At 46.6% G+C, this 21493-nt stretch overlaps 1 protein-coding gene across 1 annotated transcript in view; it reads right to left on the bottom strand.

Annotated features, from left to right (window-relative positions):
• Positions 1 to 1352: 1352 nt before the first annotated feature.
• The window catches only part of SLC39A14 (solute carrier family 39 member 14), a 47375-nt gene continuing 27234 nt past the window's right edge, over positions 1353 to 21493 (bottom strand). The window contains exons 2-9 of the mRNA XM_081269892.1: positions 16141 to 16419; positions 14261 to 14447; positions 11498 to 11667; positions 8723 to 8845; positions 7902 to 8090; positions 7574 to 7781; positions 6550 to 6734; positions 1353 to 4492 (exon numbers count right to left, since the gene is read on the bottom strand). Coding sequence (XP_081126018.1) covers positions 4346 to 4492; positions 6550 to 6734; positions 7574 to 7781; positions 7902 to 8090; positions 8723 to 8845; positions 11498 to 11667; positions 14261 to 14447; positions 16141 to 16404 — 1473 coding nt within the window. The 5' untranslated portion in view covers positions 16405 to 16419 and the 3' untranslated portion in view covers positions 1353 to 4345. The remainder of the gene's footprint in view (positions 4493 to 6549; positions 6735 to 7573; positions 7782 to 7901; positions 8091 to 8722; positions 8846 to 11497; positions 11668 to 14260; positions 14448 to 16140; positions 16420 to 21493) is intronic.

The following is a 21493-nucleotide window of genomic DNA, read 5'->3' as shown; positions in this document are numbered from 1 at the left end:
AAATGCCAATTAAAAGATCAATATTAACATATTATTCTTGAATTTTAAAAAAAGGAAGAATGAACAGGTGTGGTGGGGTCACCTGTAATCCCAGTAATGTGGAAAGCTGAGACAGGAGGATTGCAAGTCCAATTTCTGCAAATTAGTGAGACAACAGAAAAAGGTCTGGGTATGTAACTTAGTGGAAAAGGACCCTTGGACCCCATTACTGCCAATAATAATAATGATCATAAAATAATTTTCTTAAAAGGAAGGATTGAGGGCTGGGGATGTGGCTCAAGCGGTAGCACGCTCACCTGGCATGTGTGCGGCCCGGGTTCGATCCTCAGCACCACATACCAACAAAGATGTTGTGTCTGCCGAGAACTAAAAAATAAATATTGAAAAATTCTCTCTCTCTTAAAAAAAAAAGGATTGAATAGTAGGCATTTGGGATCTCAAATGCATATCAGTAATAAGATTGAATCAGGACTGGGGATATAGCTCAGTTGGTAGAGTGCTTGCCTTGCATGCATAAGGCCCTGGGTTTAATCCCCAGCACCAAAAAACAAAACAAAACAAAACAAAAAAGAGAGAGTCACTTTTTCCCCCTGACTATTCATTACTATTGTAATGAAAAAGCAACAGATCTTCAACCCTATTAGGGGTTTTAAGTCTCATAACAGAGGACTTTTCTCCTAAGACAGACACATGTGGTTTAAATGAATTAAGCCAACTCGGCAAGTTTCAAGCGGTAGATTTATATAAAACAAGGAAATAGCTCTGTGTGTGTGTGTGTGTGTTGCTGGGATTGAACCCAGGGCCTGGTGCATGCTAGGCAAGCACCCTACCACTGAGCAACACCTCCAACTCCAATGAGCTTAAATATCACAATTCTTTTGTAGGGCAACAAGTGAAGTCACAGGCTACATAAACAATTTTTTGTTGTTGTTGTTGAAGATAGGACTAAGGACTTCCTGTATGCTAGGTAAGTGCACCATTGAGCACTCTCCAGCCTTAAAATTTTTTTAAAAAAAACATCACAATTCTTTTGTCATGCAACATAGTAAAGTCATAAGACCCATTTAAATTTTTTTTTCTTTCTTGTGGTATTGTGGATCAAACCAAAGGCCCAATTCATGCTAGGCAAGCTCTCTATCAGAGCTCACCCCCAGCCCAAAGCTACCCATTTTTAAAGTGAGCACATTAGGACACATGAATTTCCCTCCAAATCCCATAGTGAAAGCATAAACTGGTCCTGGGAAGACGAACCTGTTAGTTAGGTCAGCAAGACACCATCGCCACCTTGTGTTCAACAGTCTTCACTACACCCACAATATTTTTTGACAAAGATCACACATGGATTCAACAAATACAGAATATAGCTTTATTTATAGAATCTTACAAATAAAACATTTACAGTCCACATAAGTTATTTTCTTTCCTAATTTTTCTCATAACACCTGAGTTTTTTTTTAAAAAAATACTGTGATGTAACTGTAGAACTGTAAAGGGAAATATGAATAATAAAAACCTAACCTCTTTCTTTTGCAAAAAATCAGACTTTATTATTATTTTTTTTAAAGCATGTTTCTGGCATATTTCTGTCTCTTTGGAAGAGGACTTCCTAAAAATAGATCAAACAGAGAAGTCTTCATTTTACAAACCCAGGGTGAAGGACCACTGAAGAATGGCCCCCAGGTAACACTAGACACACAATCTTTGGGGGCAAAGACAGAAGGTGAGAAGTAGCAGGACCCTGTCCCTGGCTTATGGCGCCTACATGACATGTACTTTCCTTGCTGACATTAATAGGAACTGGTCCTTCTGGAAAGAAGTGGAAGGTGCCTTTGGGGTGCCAGGTGGAAAAGTCCTCTAACAACTCACTACTCCTCAGACTTCTAATATGTACAGATGCCTAGAACAGCAAATTCAACACTTAAAAGTAAAAATGAAATTGCCACATTTTCAAATCATGAGGCAGATCTGTTGCCAATGGGAACTTCCATTACCACCTCTCCCTCCTAAGCTCCAAGTGGGCTGGCCTCTGCATCCATGCAGGCGAAAGAGGAATTCCCTCTGAGGCAGTCGTCTGTGAAGGTGAAGCTCTTGAGTTAATAATATAGGTGTGCATGAAAAGGGCAAGCACCCTACTAGTTCATATTTATTTTTCAATTTGTTAAAGATTACATTTTTTTTTTAATCTCCTCTCCTAAACTTAGAAACCCACTAACTCTAAGTCAGTACTCTACTCCAAGACAAAGGATATTTTAAAGGAATGACAGGAACTACAGGGAATGCTAAAATTAAAATTGTAATAGATTAACGTGAGTTAGATAAAGTAAATCTTCCAGTCTTTTTTGGGGGTGGTGGTGATGGGGGTGGTGTGCTGGGGATGAAACCCTGGCCTTGCACGTATACTGTGCAGGAGCTCCATCTGTCTACCACTGAGCTACCCTCCCAGCCTCAGAGTATCATTTTCTGCTACCTCTTGAAAGCAGTTTGAGAAAAATAAAACAGAAAAGACGAAATCATTTTAAAACAATAACAACAATGATGGTGATAAATATAAAAAGTTAGATTCTAACATTTAAGGAATTGGTTCTTTGGTAAAACTGGACCCTAACTCTATCAGGAGTCAGTCCTGACATTCAATCTAGAATCTTGATTGCTAACGGTTCCTCCTTCTTCAGCCTATTCTAAATCCATCTGAGTCAACAGGCAGGGTTGAGAGTGAGACTTAACAAGAACCCCCAGCACTTTTCCCATTCATACTCTTTTCAGGAATATTCTTGGTTTGAGGGACATTTCCTAAGAACAAAAACAAAATAGATGTTGATTTTAATTAACAACAGTGGACAGTTTTTCTAAGGAAGGATAGAAAAACTCAGGCGATGGCAATAAACCAGCACTCCTGTCGTCATGTGAACACAGCCTCTGGGCTGCAGCTGTGGCACCACTAAAGGCTTCTGGAGAGACTGGCTCCCCAAAGTGGCTAAAGAATCTCACATTATCAATATGATAATAATAAATCAATTCACCTAGTGAACCTGGAGATTAGCTCCCCTTGAAGCCAGAGTTCTGAGGAAGGGGCTCCACAGTGCCTGAGGCTGGCCCACAGTGTTAAAGCCAAGTTCATCCATCCATGTTCTGGAGAGAATTAGAGGAATTTATACTGAGTTCAATTCAGGATTCTACTTCTGATGTCTGGGGCCAGGGAGGAAGCAGTAACCAAGACAGTGCCACTCAGATTCCACCCACAGGAATACCTTCGGCCATGCCCCAAGTTTTTGACCTTACAGTCCGGTGTTCCCCGGTACTCAAACTTTTATTTATGCAATTACTAAGTCATAAATTTCGCCTGCACTCATTCCATTTCTGACTACCCTTGTCATGGTAAAGCATAAACTACTGCATTCTAATTCTACAGGTCGGCTTGCCACACTGCGCCAGTCGTGACCAGGGGAGGTGAGTGCACAGTCTCCCCTCCAACCTCCACATCTTGACAATGTGCTTCTAGGGAGGGATCTGAACAGTCTCTTAGAAGGGAACTGGGAAAGGGAGGTGGAAATCACAGCAAAAATAATTTGTTTTCTCGCAGATCTTCTGCTCCTCCATTCTGTTAGCATTAAGCCGCAAGAGAAGGTCCAGGCAACGGAACCCTCACGGGGGCTCAATTGGGCAGCCAGGACACAGGAGCTGCACAAACCCACACCCGGCGTCCCAGGAGAACAAGCGGGGATCACAAGAGGAGATCCATTACTGGCTGCTTCCTATCACACTCAGGATGGTCCTTGCCTCTCTCCTGCACCTGCTGACCTTAAGTTCTCTTTGAGAGAATAGGCAACTCAACAGACTGGGGTGGGGGGGGGGGTCCCTTGTCTCCTGTCCCTTCTCTGTAAGAAAAGAAGAACCTGCTTCACAGGCCACAGGCCCCAAAGTATAGATTCACCTCCTGAGGCTTCTTTCTTTCTTCTTTTTTCTTCATCTCCTAATATTTCTAACCAAGTTATGACCACGAGCTCTATTTTTACATTGCAGGGTAAAAGACTGAAAATCTCTCAGTGCTGCTTCCAAGAGAAAGAGTCCAGAGTGAGTGGAGAGGAAAGGGAGTCTTGTCTTGTACACAGCATTCAGGTTCCGGAGCCACCGTGAAGAAGGGGGCAGGGAGGGTTGAGGCACTACCTGGAAAACGTCACCAGGGCAGCTTCTTCCTAGGACAGAGCACTTTAAATACAGTTGATATCTGGAGCAGGCAGACGGGCTGTTATCAGTTTAATCCGATTGCCTCCTCCATGGAGCTTTGTGGAGGCCGCATCCCGTGGCCAGAACCCGACCTGCAGTCCCACTGGCTCTTGGCAGGGCCCTATCCGATCTGGATCTGCCCTGAGTACATGGTGAGGAGCAGCATGATGGTGAAGCCGGTCAAGAGGCCCAGGTTCTGAATGACAAAGGGGATCAAGATGCTGCCCTTCCTTTCATCCTCCTGGCAGACCTCATTCATCTCAGGAAACTGAGAAAAAAGAGAGAAAAATAAGAGATCTGTGATTCCTCCTCAACCTCACGAGTCCAGGGCAGGTCAGTGATGGAGACACACGGCAAATCAGTTGACAGGAGATTCCCAGCCACAGCAGCTGGAACCTGAATATGACAGCCTTCCTCCACGTGCTCACCATGACTTTACCACTATGAACTGAATAATTTGTTTTCTCGCAGATCTTCTGAACTATACACCTGGCCCTGGATTTGGGGGTAGGAGCTGGCTAGTGGTCCATGCCTTCGGGCTGCGGGCGTGGCTGCACGGTCAAGCACGTGCCAGCAAGTACAAGGCCCAGGGTGTCATCCCAGCACCACTGAAGGAGAAAAAAAGAAACTCTGATAAAAAGAAAAAAACCTTTTTATTGTGGACATAAAACCACTTAAAAAGATCTTTTTTACTGACAAATCATTGTTACCACCTCTTTGGGAAACCAAGCAACAGTGTGAGGGGACTGAAAATGGAACCACAAGGTGGCTGGGATTGATTCAGGGCCTCGCCCTGCTGGGCCAGCAAAGCAGGTGACCACTGTGGGACCATTAAGGAATGCCAAAGCATCCTACCTACGGCGCAGGCTCCCCACAAGAGAGACTGTCTACAGCGTTTCCCTGGGGTGAGTCTGGATGGTAACAGCCACTGCTGCTCTCACCACCTCACCAAAAACATTATTCTCAAAGAATACATAAAATAAAACAGTATATAAAGTAAAGCATCTCCTTTACATATGCTGATATGTAAGGGATATGTAAAGAAAAGTAATTCAGGCCAACAGGCCAGAGAGTACCTCAGGCCAACAGACCAGGGAGGGAGCTCAGGCTCCAAGGCCGTGCACAAGGTGCAGCAGAGCAGGCGGGGACTGACACCTACTGTGTCCTACTAACGTGGGACACAGGGCAGTATGCTTCTGGACACCACTGATAATGGAAGAAAGCTAATAAAAGCCTAAAAGCAGGGGTCAACCAGGGTGGCGCACACACAGCCGTAATCCCAGCCACTCGGGAGGCTGAGGCAAGAGCATGGCAAGTTCAAAGCCAGCCTCAGCAACTTAGCAAGACCCTGTCTCAAACAAACAAACAAACAGGCTGGGAATGTAGCTCAGGGGTAAAGCACCCCTGGGTTCAATCCCCAGTACCCAAAAAAGAAAAAATAAAGCCTAAAACCATGCATCCATTTTTTAAAGGCTAGTTATTATTATTATTATTTAATTGTTCATAGACCTTTACTTTTTATGATTTTATATGTGGTGCTGAGGATCAAACCCAGTGTCTCACACTTGCTAGGCATGTGCTCTATGAATGAGCCACAACCCAACCCATGTATCCGTTTTAAGCCAATAATTCTAATTCTGAAACTAAAGTATATACTCTCATTGAGCAATACCATCACTGAAAAGAATATTTACAAAGAGCATGCAACATGTAAAAACATCCATGATGTGTTAAGTAAAAGAAATCAGGACACAAGATTATATATTCAATATGAATACAGTCACTTATAGACATACACAATACATTGAGATAAAAAAGAAACAGTGTTAATTATAATTATGAGGTAGAGAGATTATGAGTAATTCTTCTTTCTTCTTTTTATTTATCTATATATACCTATTTTATAATACTTAACTAAGGACCCTAGATTGAGCACATTTTCTTTAATGACATCCTAACAGAAACATTAAGTTTTCTGGCCTTAAAATCTCTTGTCATGTCATAGGTTGGTGTGATTGTGCACACCCGGAGTCCTATAGTCCCAGCTACTCAAGAGGCTGAGGCAGGAGGATTGCTTGAGTCATCGAGTTTAGGAACAGCCTGGGCAACACAGTGAGACCCTACAGGGGGTGGGAGGGTGGTAGATCTAATACTTCCTTAAAACCCACTAATCGTATACCTTAGGTAGGTGAATTGTGTGGTATGTGAAGACACCTCAATAAAGCCATTATTAAAAACTAACTTATGTCCCCCTAGCTGTTCTCTATTCACAATTTGATAATCTGGCCCATTTTGCCTCTAAGGTATAAACTATGGTAGACTTACCATGTCAGCCAGAGCAATATATAAGAACATTCCTCCAGCCAGGGCAAAAATCCAGTTGGCCGAGAAGTGGCTGCCAGCCAGGATGCCAAAGGCCAGACCCACGTAGCAGCAGCAGGCAGAAAGGAAGTTGAAGAACATAGCCTGCTGGATACTCATCCCAGCATTGAGCAGGATGACAAAGTCTCCTACGGAGGGGAGAACAGGAAGGGAAAGGAAGTTGAGTTGGGAGACAGAGAACATGGGCGAGTCAGAAGGCTCAGCTATGGACGAAGTCTGGGTAAAACTCAAGACAGCCTCAGAATCGAGACTGACCATCGACGTTCTGTTCAGGAGCTGCCCCATCTGCCAAACTGGCCAAGACGCTGGAAACCACATGCAGGATTTTGAAAGTAGGTGACCAGCTAGAGATGGCCCCATTTCTTTTGATTGAAGGTGAAATACAAAGAACTTCCTTCCTTACTACTATAGTGAATTGTCTTTTTCGGAAATGAAATTGTGAGGAAGAAAAGTCGCAAGCCAATAGCAAAGCCAAAATTGGACCATTGGAGCCTCCAGAATCCTGGCTTTCTACACTCTCCCTTGATAAAACCAAGCACCTCCCAAGCTCGGCCTCATCCACAGATCCACCTGTCAGACTTCTAGCACACTCCTCTGCCTTTGGAAGGGTCCAGGGAGTAAGAGACCACACTCACTGAGCAGTGGGAACAGTGAGCAGCACATGGTAAGCCCTTTCTGCGGCTTGCCTACCTCACGGTGACTCTCTAAGGTAGCTGCTATTACCAACCTCTGTACAGGTGAGAACACTGAGCCTCAGGGGATGAGCTACAGGGAGACAAATTTCCCTGTGAAAAACTTCATCGTTCTAAGCTGCTGTTGGCTTATTGTTAGGATGCGGTGGTTAGAGTCCACACAGCTTGCGGTGTTAACGGATTACAGAGCGCGCTGAGTGGCACTGGGGAGCTATAAAGTGGGGCTGCACCAGTAACCAAGGTCGCCACCCAGGCTCCAGGGGATGTGTGCTCACCCAGCTCGTGTGGGAACTCCTCGCAGAGGATGGCCACCGACGTGCTGATGCCTTGGAAAGCAGACACAGTGAAGGAGGCACCTATGGCCAGGCCGTCGATGAAGTTGTGGAGGCCGTCACTCAGGGTGATCATCCAGGCCAGGGTGCCGATGTCAGAGTAGCGGACACCCTTCAGCCAGTAACAGGCACTTTGGGAAGCCTGGAGGTCCTATGAGAAAGCACATCCCACGACCCGTGGGTCACGGGGAAGACCACACGCTTTCAGCATACGCCTGACTCGTCAAGGCCTCTGCCTCTGAAGGCTCCCCAGCAGCTGGCGGCCACAGACCTGCACGGAGAGCGAGCCCACGATGACCTTCCCGTCCACATCAGGGGCCTTGCCATCGGGCTCGCTGTTGCAGTGCTGAGGAATCATGTGGTCCAGATCCCCATTCTGCAGCTTCTCTGTCACACCCTCCTCCTGGTCTTTCTTGGAAGGAAGTGTCTCCGAGGCAAAATGGTTATGTCCGTGATGATGCTGGTGGGGTGACAGGGGAGGGTGAGTGTGACCCTCATCAAACCCCCTGAACACCTACTCCAAGTGAGTGCCCCAAGCTCTGCAAAGACCTCACTACGGTCACCCAAGGAAACCAGGGCAGGCCACGCACAGAAGTGTGGGAATTGTCACCTGTGGCAGTACCACGTGTGAGGCTAAGGCCTGTCCCTGAGGTGCCCTCCTTGCACTGAGGGGCCGCTGCAAAGGCACTCAGAGCCCCTCCTCTGCCACGAACATTTCTGCTGACTCTGCCACTGATAGGGAACAACCACATGCCGGATGTGGAAGGTCATCTTTCTGGATCTGTGCTACGCTAGTCAGTCCTATTCTTTACAGTCAGACATCAGATGTTTAGGAAATAATCCAGAACAAAGCAAAGGGGATAAACTGCTGCTGTAGTAAAGGGCTCACTGGCCAGACCCAGTTTCCAGTAGGGCTGCCACCGTGGCTAATATCCTCATGAGGTGAGCTGGGCTGATCTCCTTAGGGCACCTGTGGCTTCACTCAGGTCACATCATTGCACTGGTGGAGCCACACCTGCACCAACAGCCTCAGCTCTCTGAGGTGGGTGCGTTCCCTCGGACATTTTTTTTTAAACTGATGATTGGCCTTACCTCATTTTTCTGCTTAAGAAGCATCTTTAAGACCTTCTCTGTGAAAAAGAAAAGGTAGAAGCCCCCAAACACCATGGCAGACTTGGGGACATAATAATCTTCCAGAGGATTGAAGCCAAAAGCCTGTGGACCCAGGAAAATAAAATGAGTTTAAGAAAATAAATATCTCCACTGGTTCCCTCTCATCTCTTAACTACTTCCCTGATTCTAGGAAAGAGACATCCGGGAATACCTCCGCTGCCTGCCCTTCTCTTGCCATCAACTAATCTTGATGTTCCCCTGATGTGACATCACCAGCCCTGCCAGGTTCTTTCTTGCTCATCTTCCCAAGACTTTCTACTTTTTTTTTGAGACTAGGTCTTGCTCGGTTGCCCAGGCTGGCCTTGAATTTGGGATTCTCCTGCTTCAGTTTCCCAAGTAGCTGGGACAATAGGCATGTACCACATGGTTTTCTACTCTTAGTTAGGTATGCCTTAATTTCTCTTAGCACTTAGTTATAAGAGCATCCTGTCAGCGCATTCCATATTTAAGAAGAAGACGCCTGTGTTTATTTTCATCTTATTTAATGTCCCCAGCTGATCTGTCTGCAAACAGAACGGGAAGTGGTGGAATTATGCTTTCTAAAAGGGAAATCCATTCCCCAGTTGAGCAGCAAGAATTGCAGCATCTTCTTAACCACAAACCTCATGGGGACCACAAAGCCAAAAAACACCCCTGTAGGTGTTAATCTTGGGAGCTTTTGAAGCTTGGCTCTGTGGCACGCGCCTTGATCCCAGCTACTTGGGAGGCTGAGGCAGAAGGATCTCTTGAGACCAAGAATTTAAGACCAGCCTGGGCAATATAGTGAGATCCCTACCAGTTTAGAGATAAGCAAATAAATATTTTAAAAAACAACAACAAAATTGTGCTGGGAGGGTTTTTGAGACAAGGTCTTGCTTTGCTCCCCAGTTGGTCTTGAGTGCACATGCTCCAGTGACCTTCCCGCCTGGGCCTCCAAAGTAGCCTGGAGTACAGGTGTGCACCTCCACGCCCAGCTGGGGAAGGGGAATTGTTCTGAGTTCTTTCTGAAAACCCTCACTTATTAAGGAGAGGGAGAAAGAATCCATTGGAAAGAGGACAGGAGCAGAAACCAGGAGAATTCTCTTTCAAGTTCAGTTCTTGGTTTATGGTGTCAAAGTGTTCAATGACTTGCTCCTCAGTCTCCTAACTAGAAACAGGCCTTGAATAAACTCCAGTCCCCTTCAGGTTCAGGTTGCATATAGGAGCTAACCAGCGAAGGGGAACCCTGGCTGTTAAAAGGTGCTTTTCCTTTAGGTTTTAAAGGCACCATACTCAATCATAAGCCTCTAGTGTTGTTTTCTTTCTTTGGTGGGGGTACCAGGGATTGACTAAGGGGCACTTGGCCACTGAGCCACATCCCCAGCCCTATTTTGTATTTTATTTAGAGACAGGGTCTCACTGAGTTGCTTAGTGCTTTGCTTTTGCTGAGGCTGGCTTTGAACTTGCAATCCTCCTGCCTCAGCCTCTTGAGCCACTGAGGTTACAGGCATGTGCTCACCACACCCGGCTCTATGTCGTTTTCTAAAAGACATACGTTCTGTAGTAGAAGTAGCACATCTGGTCAGCTCTCTGGGAGAGGCGAATCACTGAGGGAAAAGTAAAGTGAAAAGAAGCAACTACCACCTCTCCACACTGAGCCAGGGAGGACGGCAGTATTCAAAAGCCTGACTTCGAGGGTCAGCAAACCTGGCACATAGGCTCAGGGTAGGCGCTCTCGTGCAGGGTCAGATTCCATGGGTTAAACAATACTAGTTCTGGAGCTGGGGCTGGGGCTCAGTGCTTGCCTAGCACACATGAGGCACTGGGTTCAAACCTCAGCACTACCTAAAAATGAAATGAAGATATTATGTCCACCTACAACTAAAAAATAAATATTAAAAAAAAAAAAACAATACTAGCTCTACAGATCTCAGATTTGCTCCACTAGGAACACAAAACAGCATTTTAGAAAACAAAGTACTACAAGAAGCATGTGGAGTCACCCTTTTGTTCTATGGGCCCGCCAGACCACCTACGCGAGATGTCTTGTGCTTATTGTAATTAATGGGTCTGTTGAAGAGATTGCACCCAGGCAGATGAGGCATCTGCGAGAGGGCCTACCAAACCTTACAAGTACTAAGTGCCCTTCTCTAACGTGGAGGATTTTTCTTATTTACCTAGATAAGGGACAAAGCTGCTGTCAGTGATGGGAAACTCGCCTGTTCTGTTTAGATTGTCTCTGTCCCCAAACTCCATTCTGAGAACTGATGTTTTGACTAAGACCCATGGATTCTGTCGACGTGTTTATACCACTCTGCACCGAAAGTACCAAATGGAGAGCCATAAAGTGACACAGCTAAACTACATCTTTTCAATTAACAGTTGGAGCACTTTTCCTGGCACCAGGCACTTTACAAATATTATCTCATGTGACCCTTCCATTCTCTTGAGGTCAATCCTATCGTCTTTCCTATTTTACATGAGGAAACAGAGCAGAGCGGCTTGCCCGAGGTTGTAGAACCTGGAGACGGTGCAGCAGGGTTTGACCTGGCTCTTCACCCTACACTGCGCAGCCTCTCCTACCTCTTACCTAAGTCCTGGCTTGACTTTCCCAAAGGAAAGGCCCCTGAGAGCCCCTCCCTGCACCTTCCACGTAATCGGAGGTCTCCCACGGTGCCCACTGTCCCTCCGAGGAGACAGGCGCACTCCAGGTCCAGGGGCTCTGGCTCGCCATACCTCAGGGATGAGCTGGAAGAGGGCGTTGGAGTAGAGGGTTCCAATCGCCAGAGCTATGAAGTAGAGCAGCAGCCGCTTGTAAAAGGTCTTCTTCATGAAGGGCACCACGCTGGCCCCCATGAGGGAGCAGAGGGAGATAACGGTGACACAGAGGAGACCGTATCCCCACACTGCCAGCCCACCCGGGACAGGGAGCGGGGCAGCCACCATTGAGGGGAGGAGGTGATAGGGAAAGTTGTGGATATTAACAAAGGAAACAAAAAAAAAGAAAAATCAGAGAGACAAGTAGGGAGGGAGAGAGAAATAGAAAATCTGTTAGTGATTTGAGTCTTTGATGAAAATTTCTTTCAATCAGTGCAGAGAAATGAGAAGGAGCTCGAAGTGGCCTTGGAACCCTGTGACTCCAGCCCCTGCTGTCTTTGGTGGCCTGAGTCATACCTGCCAGCCGGTGTGTCTGGCAGGAAGTGCAGGGTGCTACCTTGTCACATGTCCAACGTATGCTCAGGTCCATCAGACTTTGGACTTGAGGACTGACTCTCTTTAACAGGACATACCGACAAGTGGAGGGACCTGCACATTATGCTGAGCGTTGGCCTCTGTATATCCAATCTGTGTCACAGAGGCACATGCAGCACAACCTGGAGGTGGTGCAGTCTGTGCAAAATACACAAAGTCATGTCTACGTGCAGGGCAGGAGGGATGAAGAACAAGACCCGATGCCTATAATATTCTGTCTCTGCACTTCAGCAGTTTTTAATTATTTCCATTTGCTTGAAAAGGGACCTGGACGTAGAGAACAGAATTCCAGAGTCACCCTGTCACAAAAAAATACTTCCTCTCACATTTCTCAGTCAGACACACTCCGAGCTGAGTCCAGCCCCAGGAGAGGGCAGGGCAGAACTGTGCCAGGATGACACTCCCCTGTGAGCCAGGGGTGGAGCATGTTCAGTGACAGCAGTTTCATTCAAACAGACAATGAGGCATTTGATTTCAAATCTTTAAAAAATTAATAAGTTCCATTTCTAGAGCTGAAAAAATAGCCCAAGATAAGGCCTCCCCTGAAGTGCTTGCTAAATCCATGTGAAATTCTGAGAGGGCATATCAAGGTGATCTCAGAATCATGGATGAGGATAAGGTGACACACGCACAACATCCCATCTGGCATCCGCTCCGGATCCGTCTTTCAGTTGGGCGAGCGGGGAAGCTGCTGACAGGGACTCTGTGAAAGGCAGCTTCTGCCACTCCAAGGGGGGTCAGGTACACACCAGAGTCCCTGACTGAGCTGAAAAGGCGGGAAGACTGTCAACTTGGGCTTATTTTTATAGCTCCTCAGGGATGACAATTAAGAAACAAAATTACCAAACATTTCAAAACATTTCAAGTAAGGGTACCAGGAAGTCTGTCCCAATCAGGAAAAGGTCAAGATGCAAGGTACAAAGGATGCGGTGCCCTTCTGTTTATTTTATATTTTTAATTGTATTTGTTCTTCTCAAATCGTCTTTGTTCTACCTTTGGCTCTGTATGGCACAAAGATGGCCTGAGGACAAACAAGGATGGCCAACACAGCACATCCACACATCCGTTAGTGGCCGTTCCCCACCTCAGTGCTGTGGATAACTGGTGCCACACCCAAGTGCCCCCAGGGTTCCCTCAGAGGAGGCAAGGTAGGCAGCACCAAGAATAGGGACCAGCCACCAGCCACAGATCCCCGACAGGGCAGCAAACATGAGGAGCCTTGCATCTGACGTCACCTGAAGAGGCCAGAGGCAATCCCGAGTGCCCAGAGGAGAGAAAGAAGGCCCTTGAGATCTAGAGTGAGGAGTCATGGGTGGCCCTTGGTAAGAGGAGGCAGTGCTGGGAGCCTGGAGCATGGTGGGGTGCGGACATCAGCCAGGAGGGCCTGGTGTGGGGGAGGACGCGCGCCTGTTCTACTGCACCTCTGGAATGAGCTGGAAGAGCGCGTTAGAGAGCAGCGTTCCAATGGACAGGGCGATGAAGTAAGTGAGCACACGGCTGAAAAACGCTTTCTCCGTGCACGGCAGGACGAGGGCTCCCAGGAGAGAGGCCAGGTTAATCAGTGAGACACTGAGGAAACCAAAGCCCCACACTGCGGAGGAACAAGAACAGACGAGGGCCTCCATTACTGAGGGCCGGCACGCCAGCGGCCGCCTGGGCCTGTTCCCACTCGGGGGTAACCTGGGCAGACAGAGCTCGAGCAGCTGTTGAGTCCACCTCTGGCTAGGTGCTGTGAAGAAGTCTTAAGAAAAAAAGGTCAAGGTTGCCACCCAAAAGGAGCTTACTAGAGGGAGAGCCTGAAGAAACAACATGGGAGACTAAACAGGAGTCAGCCATGACAGCAGGGAGCAGGGAGAGACAGCAAATGGCACGGGCCAGGTTGAGTGCCACGGGCTGGCGCTATGGGACTTCAGGACAGTCAGGGGCCCACGGCTGTGTGGCCCTCAGTCTGCGGCCAGCCTGCTGTGGCTGAAGCAGAGGCACTGGGTTGGGGTGGAGGGTACAAAGATGAAGCGGGCCAAACAGGTCTTAAAGGCTGGCCCTCCAGAGGTCAAAAAGGAAGACACCCACAGGCCCCGAAGCCCCGCACTCTGCATGTTGGCCAGCACCTGCTCAGCACGGGGCAATGTGCCAGACCAGCCTGTGAACTCAGGGACTCTCAGCACATCATCACTGTCCTGGGCCCCGGAGCAGGTCACACTGCATGCCACACTCCAGTCTCGGCCTCTCTCGCCTCGCCTGGCTCACCTTCGATGGCACTCGGCTTCCCCTCCTCTGTCTGCTCGTTCTCTTCATTCTCTTGGTTCTCAGAGGTACAGGCCCCAGAATCCAGCTGCTGGAGAATGGTGGGGCAGAACGCCTGGAGCTCACTCCTCCCGATCCGAGACTCCTCGCTGAAATTGTGAGCAGCAAAGAGGTCTCCAGAACTAAAGCACTGAAACAAGAAGAAGGGTCAGAGAGCCTCTTAGAACCCAAACCCCACGCCCTGCCTGCCAAGCAGCCTCCACAGCCTGCCCAGAGATAAGACAAACTGCAGACATATCTCTAGGGATGGAGCAAGAAGTCCCTAAACTTGAAAATCTGATCAGCTATCTTAGAGACTGGCCACCAGGAAAGTCACAGGTGTTAAGCGTACCTAACTACAAATGGAGTTGGGGAGATATTTCAGGAAACAAGATTCCAATCGCTGTGACCAGGGAGTGATTTGTGATTCTATTTGCATAACTGAAGATACCAACTATCTGTACCACAGTAGCCCAGAGAGCTATCAAGATCAAGATTCCAGAGTACTGGTATGTGTAGGGGTGGGCTCCTTTGAAACTGTGGTGCTACCTGGGAAGACAAATGCCTGGGGAACTTTAGTCTCCTTAACCCCAGAGGCTTGTCCTCAGCCTGAAGGAGGTGCTGAGGAAGTCAGGCAAGGAAAACCTAAGTTTTCAAAGCCGGCTGCAGAGCAAGCATGGGCTGGTCAGCAGACACCAGCACAAGCCACCTGCAGAAGGACTGCAAGTGATTCTCACGTACTGTTCCTGGGAAGCGCTGCTGTTTTACTTCTAATTATACTTTATACATGTAGGCGTCAGCCCTTTTCTGAGTTTGATTTTACTCAGATCTATTTCTGAGACTTGGCCCTCTGGGTGTGCTGACAACACCCAGTTCTGGGCCTATAATGCTGAGGGACAGACTCTGGTGACCCCAGGACACTGCTGCTGCCTGGCAGGCCCTGAGATCCATGTGGCAGGCCTTCAGGCTCAGGTTGTCCCAAGGCACATTCAGCCTCCTCACTGACTCAGACATCGAGCATACTCTGAACCCAGGTCACATGGTCCTCTTCGTCCCCTCTCACTCCACACCTCAGGCCTGAACCCGCCTTTGCTATTCCAGCACACTCGTCACCCCATCTCCTTTCTGAACCCCATGATTAGTCTCCAGCCCACAGAATACGATGTCACTCTCATCCAGCTCCCTGTGTCGACAGCACACTCCTTAAATGTGACTCCTGCTCTCTTTCCCACAGGACTCAGCACAGAGAACAGAACAGATATATATAAAGACCCTGGCTGGCTTAGATTCGGCTGCCACAAATAGCCTCAGACTCCGATTAGCCAAGCTGATAGGAAGAAAGGACGCAGAACCAAGAGCCCAAAGACCTCGCTTCTCTAAGTTCTAGTCCAGGTCCCTCCAGGAACTCATGTGGGACCAGAATTCTCTCCTTTAAAATAAAGATAATTCCCCCTGCCCCTAAAGGACTGTGAGACTCACCTGGTAGAGCGTACAAAGGCTTTGGAAACTGTGAACTCTAATGGAAATGCTGTCCTGAGAGCCCTGGCTTATCAGCAGTGCCAGGCCATCCAAGTGCAGTTCCAAAGAACAGTCTGGGGGTGCTGAGAACCCCACATCCTGGCTGCCCTGTGTAAGGGCTTCAAAACACCCTTTATCGAGGAAGCCCTGCTGGGGATGCAGGCTGTGCTGATCCACACAGCAGGTGAAGAGAACTGGCCTGCCTGCTCTGTCACCAAGACCTACCTGAACCCGTCTTAATCAGGCTGCTCAGCCACCCTACACCTGACCAGACAGAGCCCCAGAGGCCACAGATGGTAGTGGCCCAGAGAGGAGGGGAGCCTCACCATGGAGAGGTTCCTGTGTCCCTGGTCAGGCTGTGTGGCGTTATTCCGGTCTACTCCCACATTCAGGTGGATGAGCAGCTTCTTCAGCTGTTGCAGGGTGAGGCTGCCACCCTCACCATAGCGATGCATGAGGTTCTCCAGGAAAGAGGTGGCGCTGACGGCCTGCATGTCCATGGATGAGGCGTGGGCCTCGGGAACAGCTCTCCATATGTTCAGCAAGGTCAGTAGGAAGCAGCTGGGGAGGGCTGGGCTCGGCAGCTTCATGGTGACCAGGTACACCTACCAGAGCACAGAGCCAGGTGAAGGACAGACCTCCCCACTCCCTCCCTCCCAGCAGCCCCGCACCCACCAACCCCACACCAAGCATGAAGGGTCTGGTCTCTCCCCCAGCCCCTGCATCCAATCAACATCAAAGTCTGACTTCAGCCCTTTTCCACTCCCTTTGTCCAACCTTTGAGAGATGCTGCTTTTAAAAGAAATACACGAAAATTAAGAAAAAGGACAAATTCAACAGGGTTGGCTAAATTAAATTTAAAAGTTAAAAACAGGGCATAGGGCTGTAGCTCAGTGGTAGAGTAAGTGCTATAGCATGTATGAGGCCTGGGCTCCACCCAGCACAAAAATAAAAATTAAGTAATTAATTAAAATAAATTGTGGCTATGATTTTAAAAGACCTTATCTTTTAGAGATACTAAAATAATCATTGATTAAATGACTTCTCGCCTGGAATCTGCTTCAAAATAATAAAGTAGGTGAGTGTGTAGTGGTGGCAGAGCATGAATGAGACAGACTGGGATATCGTAAGAGCTCATTAGGATCTTCTATCTGCTTTTGTATTATGATTTGGTTTGTTTTTGTGTTTGTGGTGCTGGGAATTTGAACCCGGGAATGCTCTACCAGAGTTATACACCTAGCCCTTTTTATTTTGAGACCAGTGAGGCTGGCCTTGAATTTGCAATCTCCTGCCTCAGCCCCCAGAGTCACTGGGATTACAGGCATGAGCCACTGCACCAAGCTTGTTAAATTTAAAATCCTCCAAAACAAAATTCTTTAAATATAAATATTATACCTAAAAGAGAAAAAACATAAGACTAGCAAAAATATACATCATCGAGGATGAAAAAAAATTAAAAACCCAGTTTCTCCAGGACATTGAGAATACAAATTAAGAACTTGACTGGTGCTATCTTTCTACTTATTAAAATGGCAAAATAGACTTTTAATACAGAACACTTCAGGGCGGAGGATACAGTACAGTGGTAGAGAACTTGCATAGCTGCGCTTGAACTACAGGGCCACAAATAAATAAAACTAAAGTGAAATGAAATAATTTAACAGTAGCATAAAAATTTAAAAAAAACACACAATAAAAACAACCGTATGTTCATGAAGCTGAATAGCAGCAGAAATAAGATGGGACTCTTAAAAAAGTTATGAGAGGGCTGGGGTTGTAGCTCAGTGGTAGAGTACTTGCCTAGCATGTGTGAGGCACTGGGTTTGATTCTCAGCACCACATAAAAATAAATAAAATAAATGTCTATCAACAACTTAAAAATATTTTTTTAAAAAGTTATGATAATAAAAAATATTTAAGCCCTTCAAATGCATCATTCTACTTCTAGAATTTACCTGAATCAAGATAATTCAGAAATAAACCAGGCACAGCAGTACATGCCTGTAATCCTAGTGATTCGGGAGGCTGAGGCAGGAAGATCACAAGATCAAGTCCAACCTTAGAACCTTAGTGAGAACCCCACCCCCAAGCAATTCAGTGAGATCCTGTCTCAAAATTAAAAAAAAAAAAGGGGGTGATGTGTAGCCGATGTGATTCTGCAATCTGTATTTGGGGTAAAAATGGGAGTTCATAACCCAATTGATTCTAATCTATGAAATATGATGTGTCATGAGTTTTGTAATGTTGTGAACATCCAATAAAAAAAAATAAATAAAAAATAAAAAAAAATAAATAAATAAATAAATAAATAAATAAAAGGGGGGGCTGGGGATGTAACTCAGACGTAGAGCACCTCTGGGTTCAAGCCCTGGCACCAAAATAAATAAATAAATAAATTATAAATTAAAAGGTCATACACAAGAAGATGTATTGTAATCAAATAAATTATATCAATTTCATGGAATATTATTCAAATATAAAAAAATCATATCCATTTGAAATGGATATAACATTAGGTAAATAAAGAATTACGTAGCAAAGTTAAGAAAACACAGAAAAACAACAGCTTAAGGTATCAGTGCTAACTGTAATCTTTCTTTTGTTAATCATTTTCCTTAGTAGGGTTGTAATTTAATTAGTGACATAAGCAAATATCCGGAGTGGGAAATGAGCCTCCTTGCTCCAGACCAGGAAGAGTTCAACCACCGCAGTGGTTTCCTCCCCAGGATCCCAGGGCTCCAGCACCAAATGCCTCCCAGTGTGCTGCTGCTCCACCTCTGGGTCTTAGCTTATGACAGAGGAACAGGCTCTGAGTGGCTCAGAACAGGTTGCCTGAACCCTGGCCGGAGAGCAATGTGACTTTGGGTAAGTTATTTAACCCAGAATGTTATTTAACACAGAATGACCCAGGGTAGCAGTGCAGCTCACAAGGGCCCTAGTGCCACATAAACATGGCTTGAATTGATTCATAATGATGCTCAAAAAAAAAGAAGCTGCCTTGGGCAAGTTACTCAATCTCCCCATATCTCACCTTTCTCATCTGTAAAATTGGTACCCACCTAATTGGATTATTGTGAAGACTGAATGCCCAAGGCCCTTGCCAAGTGCTTGAACTAAAGCACTCAAAATCTGGCTTTAATGATTTTTTAAAAAATATTTATCTTTTCGGGGCTGGGGCTGGGGCTCAGCAGTAGTGCACTTGCCTGGCATGAGTGAGGAACTGGGTTCAAGTCTTAGCACCACATATAAATACATACATAAAATAAAGGTCTATCAACAATGAAAAAATAAAATAAATTATCTTTTAGTTTTAAGTGGACACAATATCTTTATTTTTATGTGCTGCTGAGGACTGAACCTAGTGTCTCATGCATGTTAGGCGAGCACTCTACCACTGAGCCACAACCCCAGCCCCTGGCTATAATTATTCTAAGACATAATTAGCAGGTTTCTTCCAACTTTGACTCAGCCTGAACATGAAGCCACTAACATAACTGTGAGGAATACCTGGTGGCTAACTTTACTTTCAATGGCAACTATCACAACTCCAGGCCTGTAGCACACACATTACCTAAGTCTTACAATGCAAGGGTACCCAGGTTCATTCAGGCTTTGGGTTCTACACACAGGCTACACACAGAACCTAGACACATGAAATGCAACTCTTAGGTGGAATATACAGAAATGGATGGATCAGCAAAAATGATGGTTTCTGAAAGTGTTACTTTGAGACTCACAACTTGAATCTCCACCCAGAACCAAAAGTTAAATTATGTGAGCAGGGTAATGGGAGGGGAGTGGGTCTTAGGCCAAAATGACTAAAACTCATTGTTCAAAGAAAGCAGTCATTCAGCCAAGCAGCTGTGAACCATCCTGGGCACGTGTTCTGCTATTAACACAGAGAGTGGAGGTATGCATGGATTTAGGAAAAGAGGTGGAGAGATGATGCCCAGCATCTGGCATGGACCAAGGGCAGACCTTGCTAAGTACCTGACATTCACTGATTCCTTTAAAAGAAGCTGGGAAACTTATCCACTTAATAGATAAGGAAACTGGAGTCCAGAGACTAGGAAGTGTGATCCATAGCCAGCAAAGCCAGACATTGACTTTCTCATGAATCAAAGCCAGGTCTGAAAGACACTTAACCAGTGTGCTCTCAGCATGAAGACAAAATGCAGGACCTGGAGAGCCACAAAATCCTGCACAACTCACATCTTTGCCAATTTCCTCCTCCCTTCCTTTCATCATCCTTCTCTCTTCCTACCCTGTCCTGGGGACTGAACCCAGAGGTACTACCACTGAGCCACACCCCCAAGCACTTCTTACTTTTTATTTTGAGACAGGGTCTTACTAAGTTGCTTAGGACCTTGCTAAGTTGCAGAGGCTGATCTTGAACTTGCGATCCTCCTGCCTCAGCCTTCCAAGTCTCTGGGATTACAGGTGTGTACCACTGTGCACAGCAGATATTAATCAATTTCCATCAGCTCCAGTAAGCATTCTAGATCCTGGCTTAGGATGCCCTGAAAAGCTAGGAGGGGGATACCCAGGGATGCCTTAGAAGCCAGACTGAATTACTGGGTTCCTACTGTGGAATCACAGAACACAACAACAACAACAACAAAAAATGATTGTTTCTACTTCAAATATATTTCCCAAATTTATCTGCAACATGTAGTTGCAGATAAACACTCTGAAGAAACAAAAACATTTCGAGGGAGAACAAGGGACAATTTTAGAATCTTCGCCTGGATGGGCATTCCCTAGAGGTATGCTTACAAAGCATTTGCTCTCTACTGGCCCAGGAGCCCCTTATGTGGCTACTAGACAGAAAGCCTGGAGGGCAGGCAAGAGGCAGCTTCTGGCTGTGCAATCAGATAAGTGATGGCGCCACCTTTTCGTCTCCCAGGTGACCTTTTCTCTCCTAGCCAGAAAACCTGTTCTTGCCTCTGGTAACTTAGCTTCAGGCTTCTGTGATGGCCAGGAGACCAACTGGGCTCTGCAGTCTAGGTCAGTCCCTAAAGGTGGGCAGATCCAGTAAACTCAGCCCTGCTGCCCAGCCCAGCACTTGAGAGCTGAAGTCACCCCCTTGAAGAATCAGTGGAGAGTCACTAGGGGCAGAAAGGAATCCTGTTCCAGAGATCCCCAAGCTGCTGAAGACACTCCCAATTCAAGTGACCTTGTTCTTTTGGCAGTCATGAAAGGGGAGCTTTCTGCATCAGTGGAGATTCCCCGCCTTTCAACTACATGTTATTCTTAGCAGTAGCAACAACCAAAGTTTATAAAAGATTCTTTGAAGGAAAGAAAAAAGAGGGGAAGAAAATACACAGTTCTTACTGAACCTGGGAGAGCGAGAGGTTCTGGCCTGAGGGGAGCCACTCCAGGCCCCCAGGGACCTGAGCTAATATGCCCTCAAGTCAAGAAAGAAAGCCTGCCAAGAGTGCTAGGAAGAGCTGCAAAGAGGGGAAAGACACAAAAGCTGGGGTGTAGGCTGGCTCCGACCCCCAGGCCTTCCTACTCAAGAGAAGCCAGCTCAGCTCAGGGTCAGAGAAGTTAACTGTTTTAGTGCCTCAGGCCTGTCTCCAAGGTGCAAAGGAGAAAGTGGGGAAGACTATTGTTCTGGAACCCTCTAAGGAGCACAAGTTTCTTTATCATCCTAGAGGCTCCTAAATTGGAATCCTG

The sequence above is a fragment of the Spermophilus citellus genome (assembly GCF_964194105.1).
Source record: "Spermophilus citellus genome assembly, chromosome: 16".
Taxonomy (NCBI): Eukaryota; Metazoa; Chordata; class Mammalia; order Rodentia; family Sciuridae; genus Spermophilus; species Spermophilus citellus.
The sequence above is the reverse complement of the archived record's forward strand: the minus strand, read 5'-3'. Positions and strand labels throughout refer to the sequence as shown.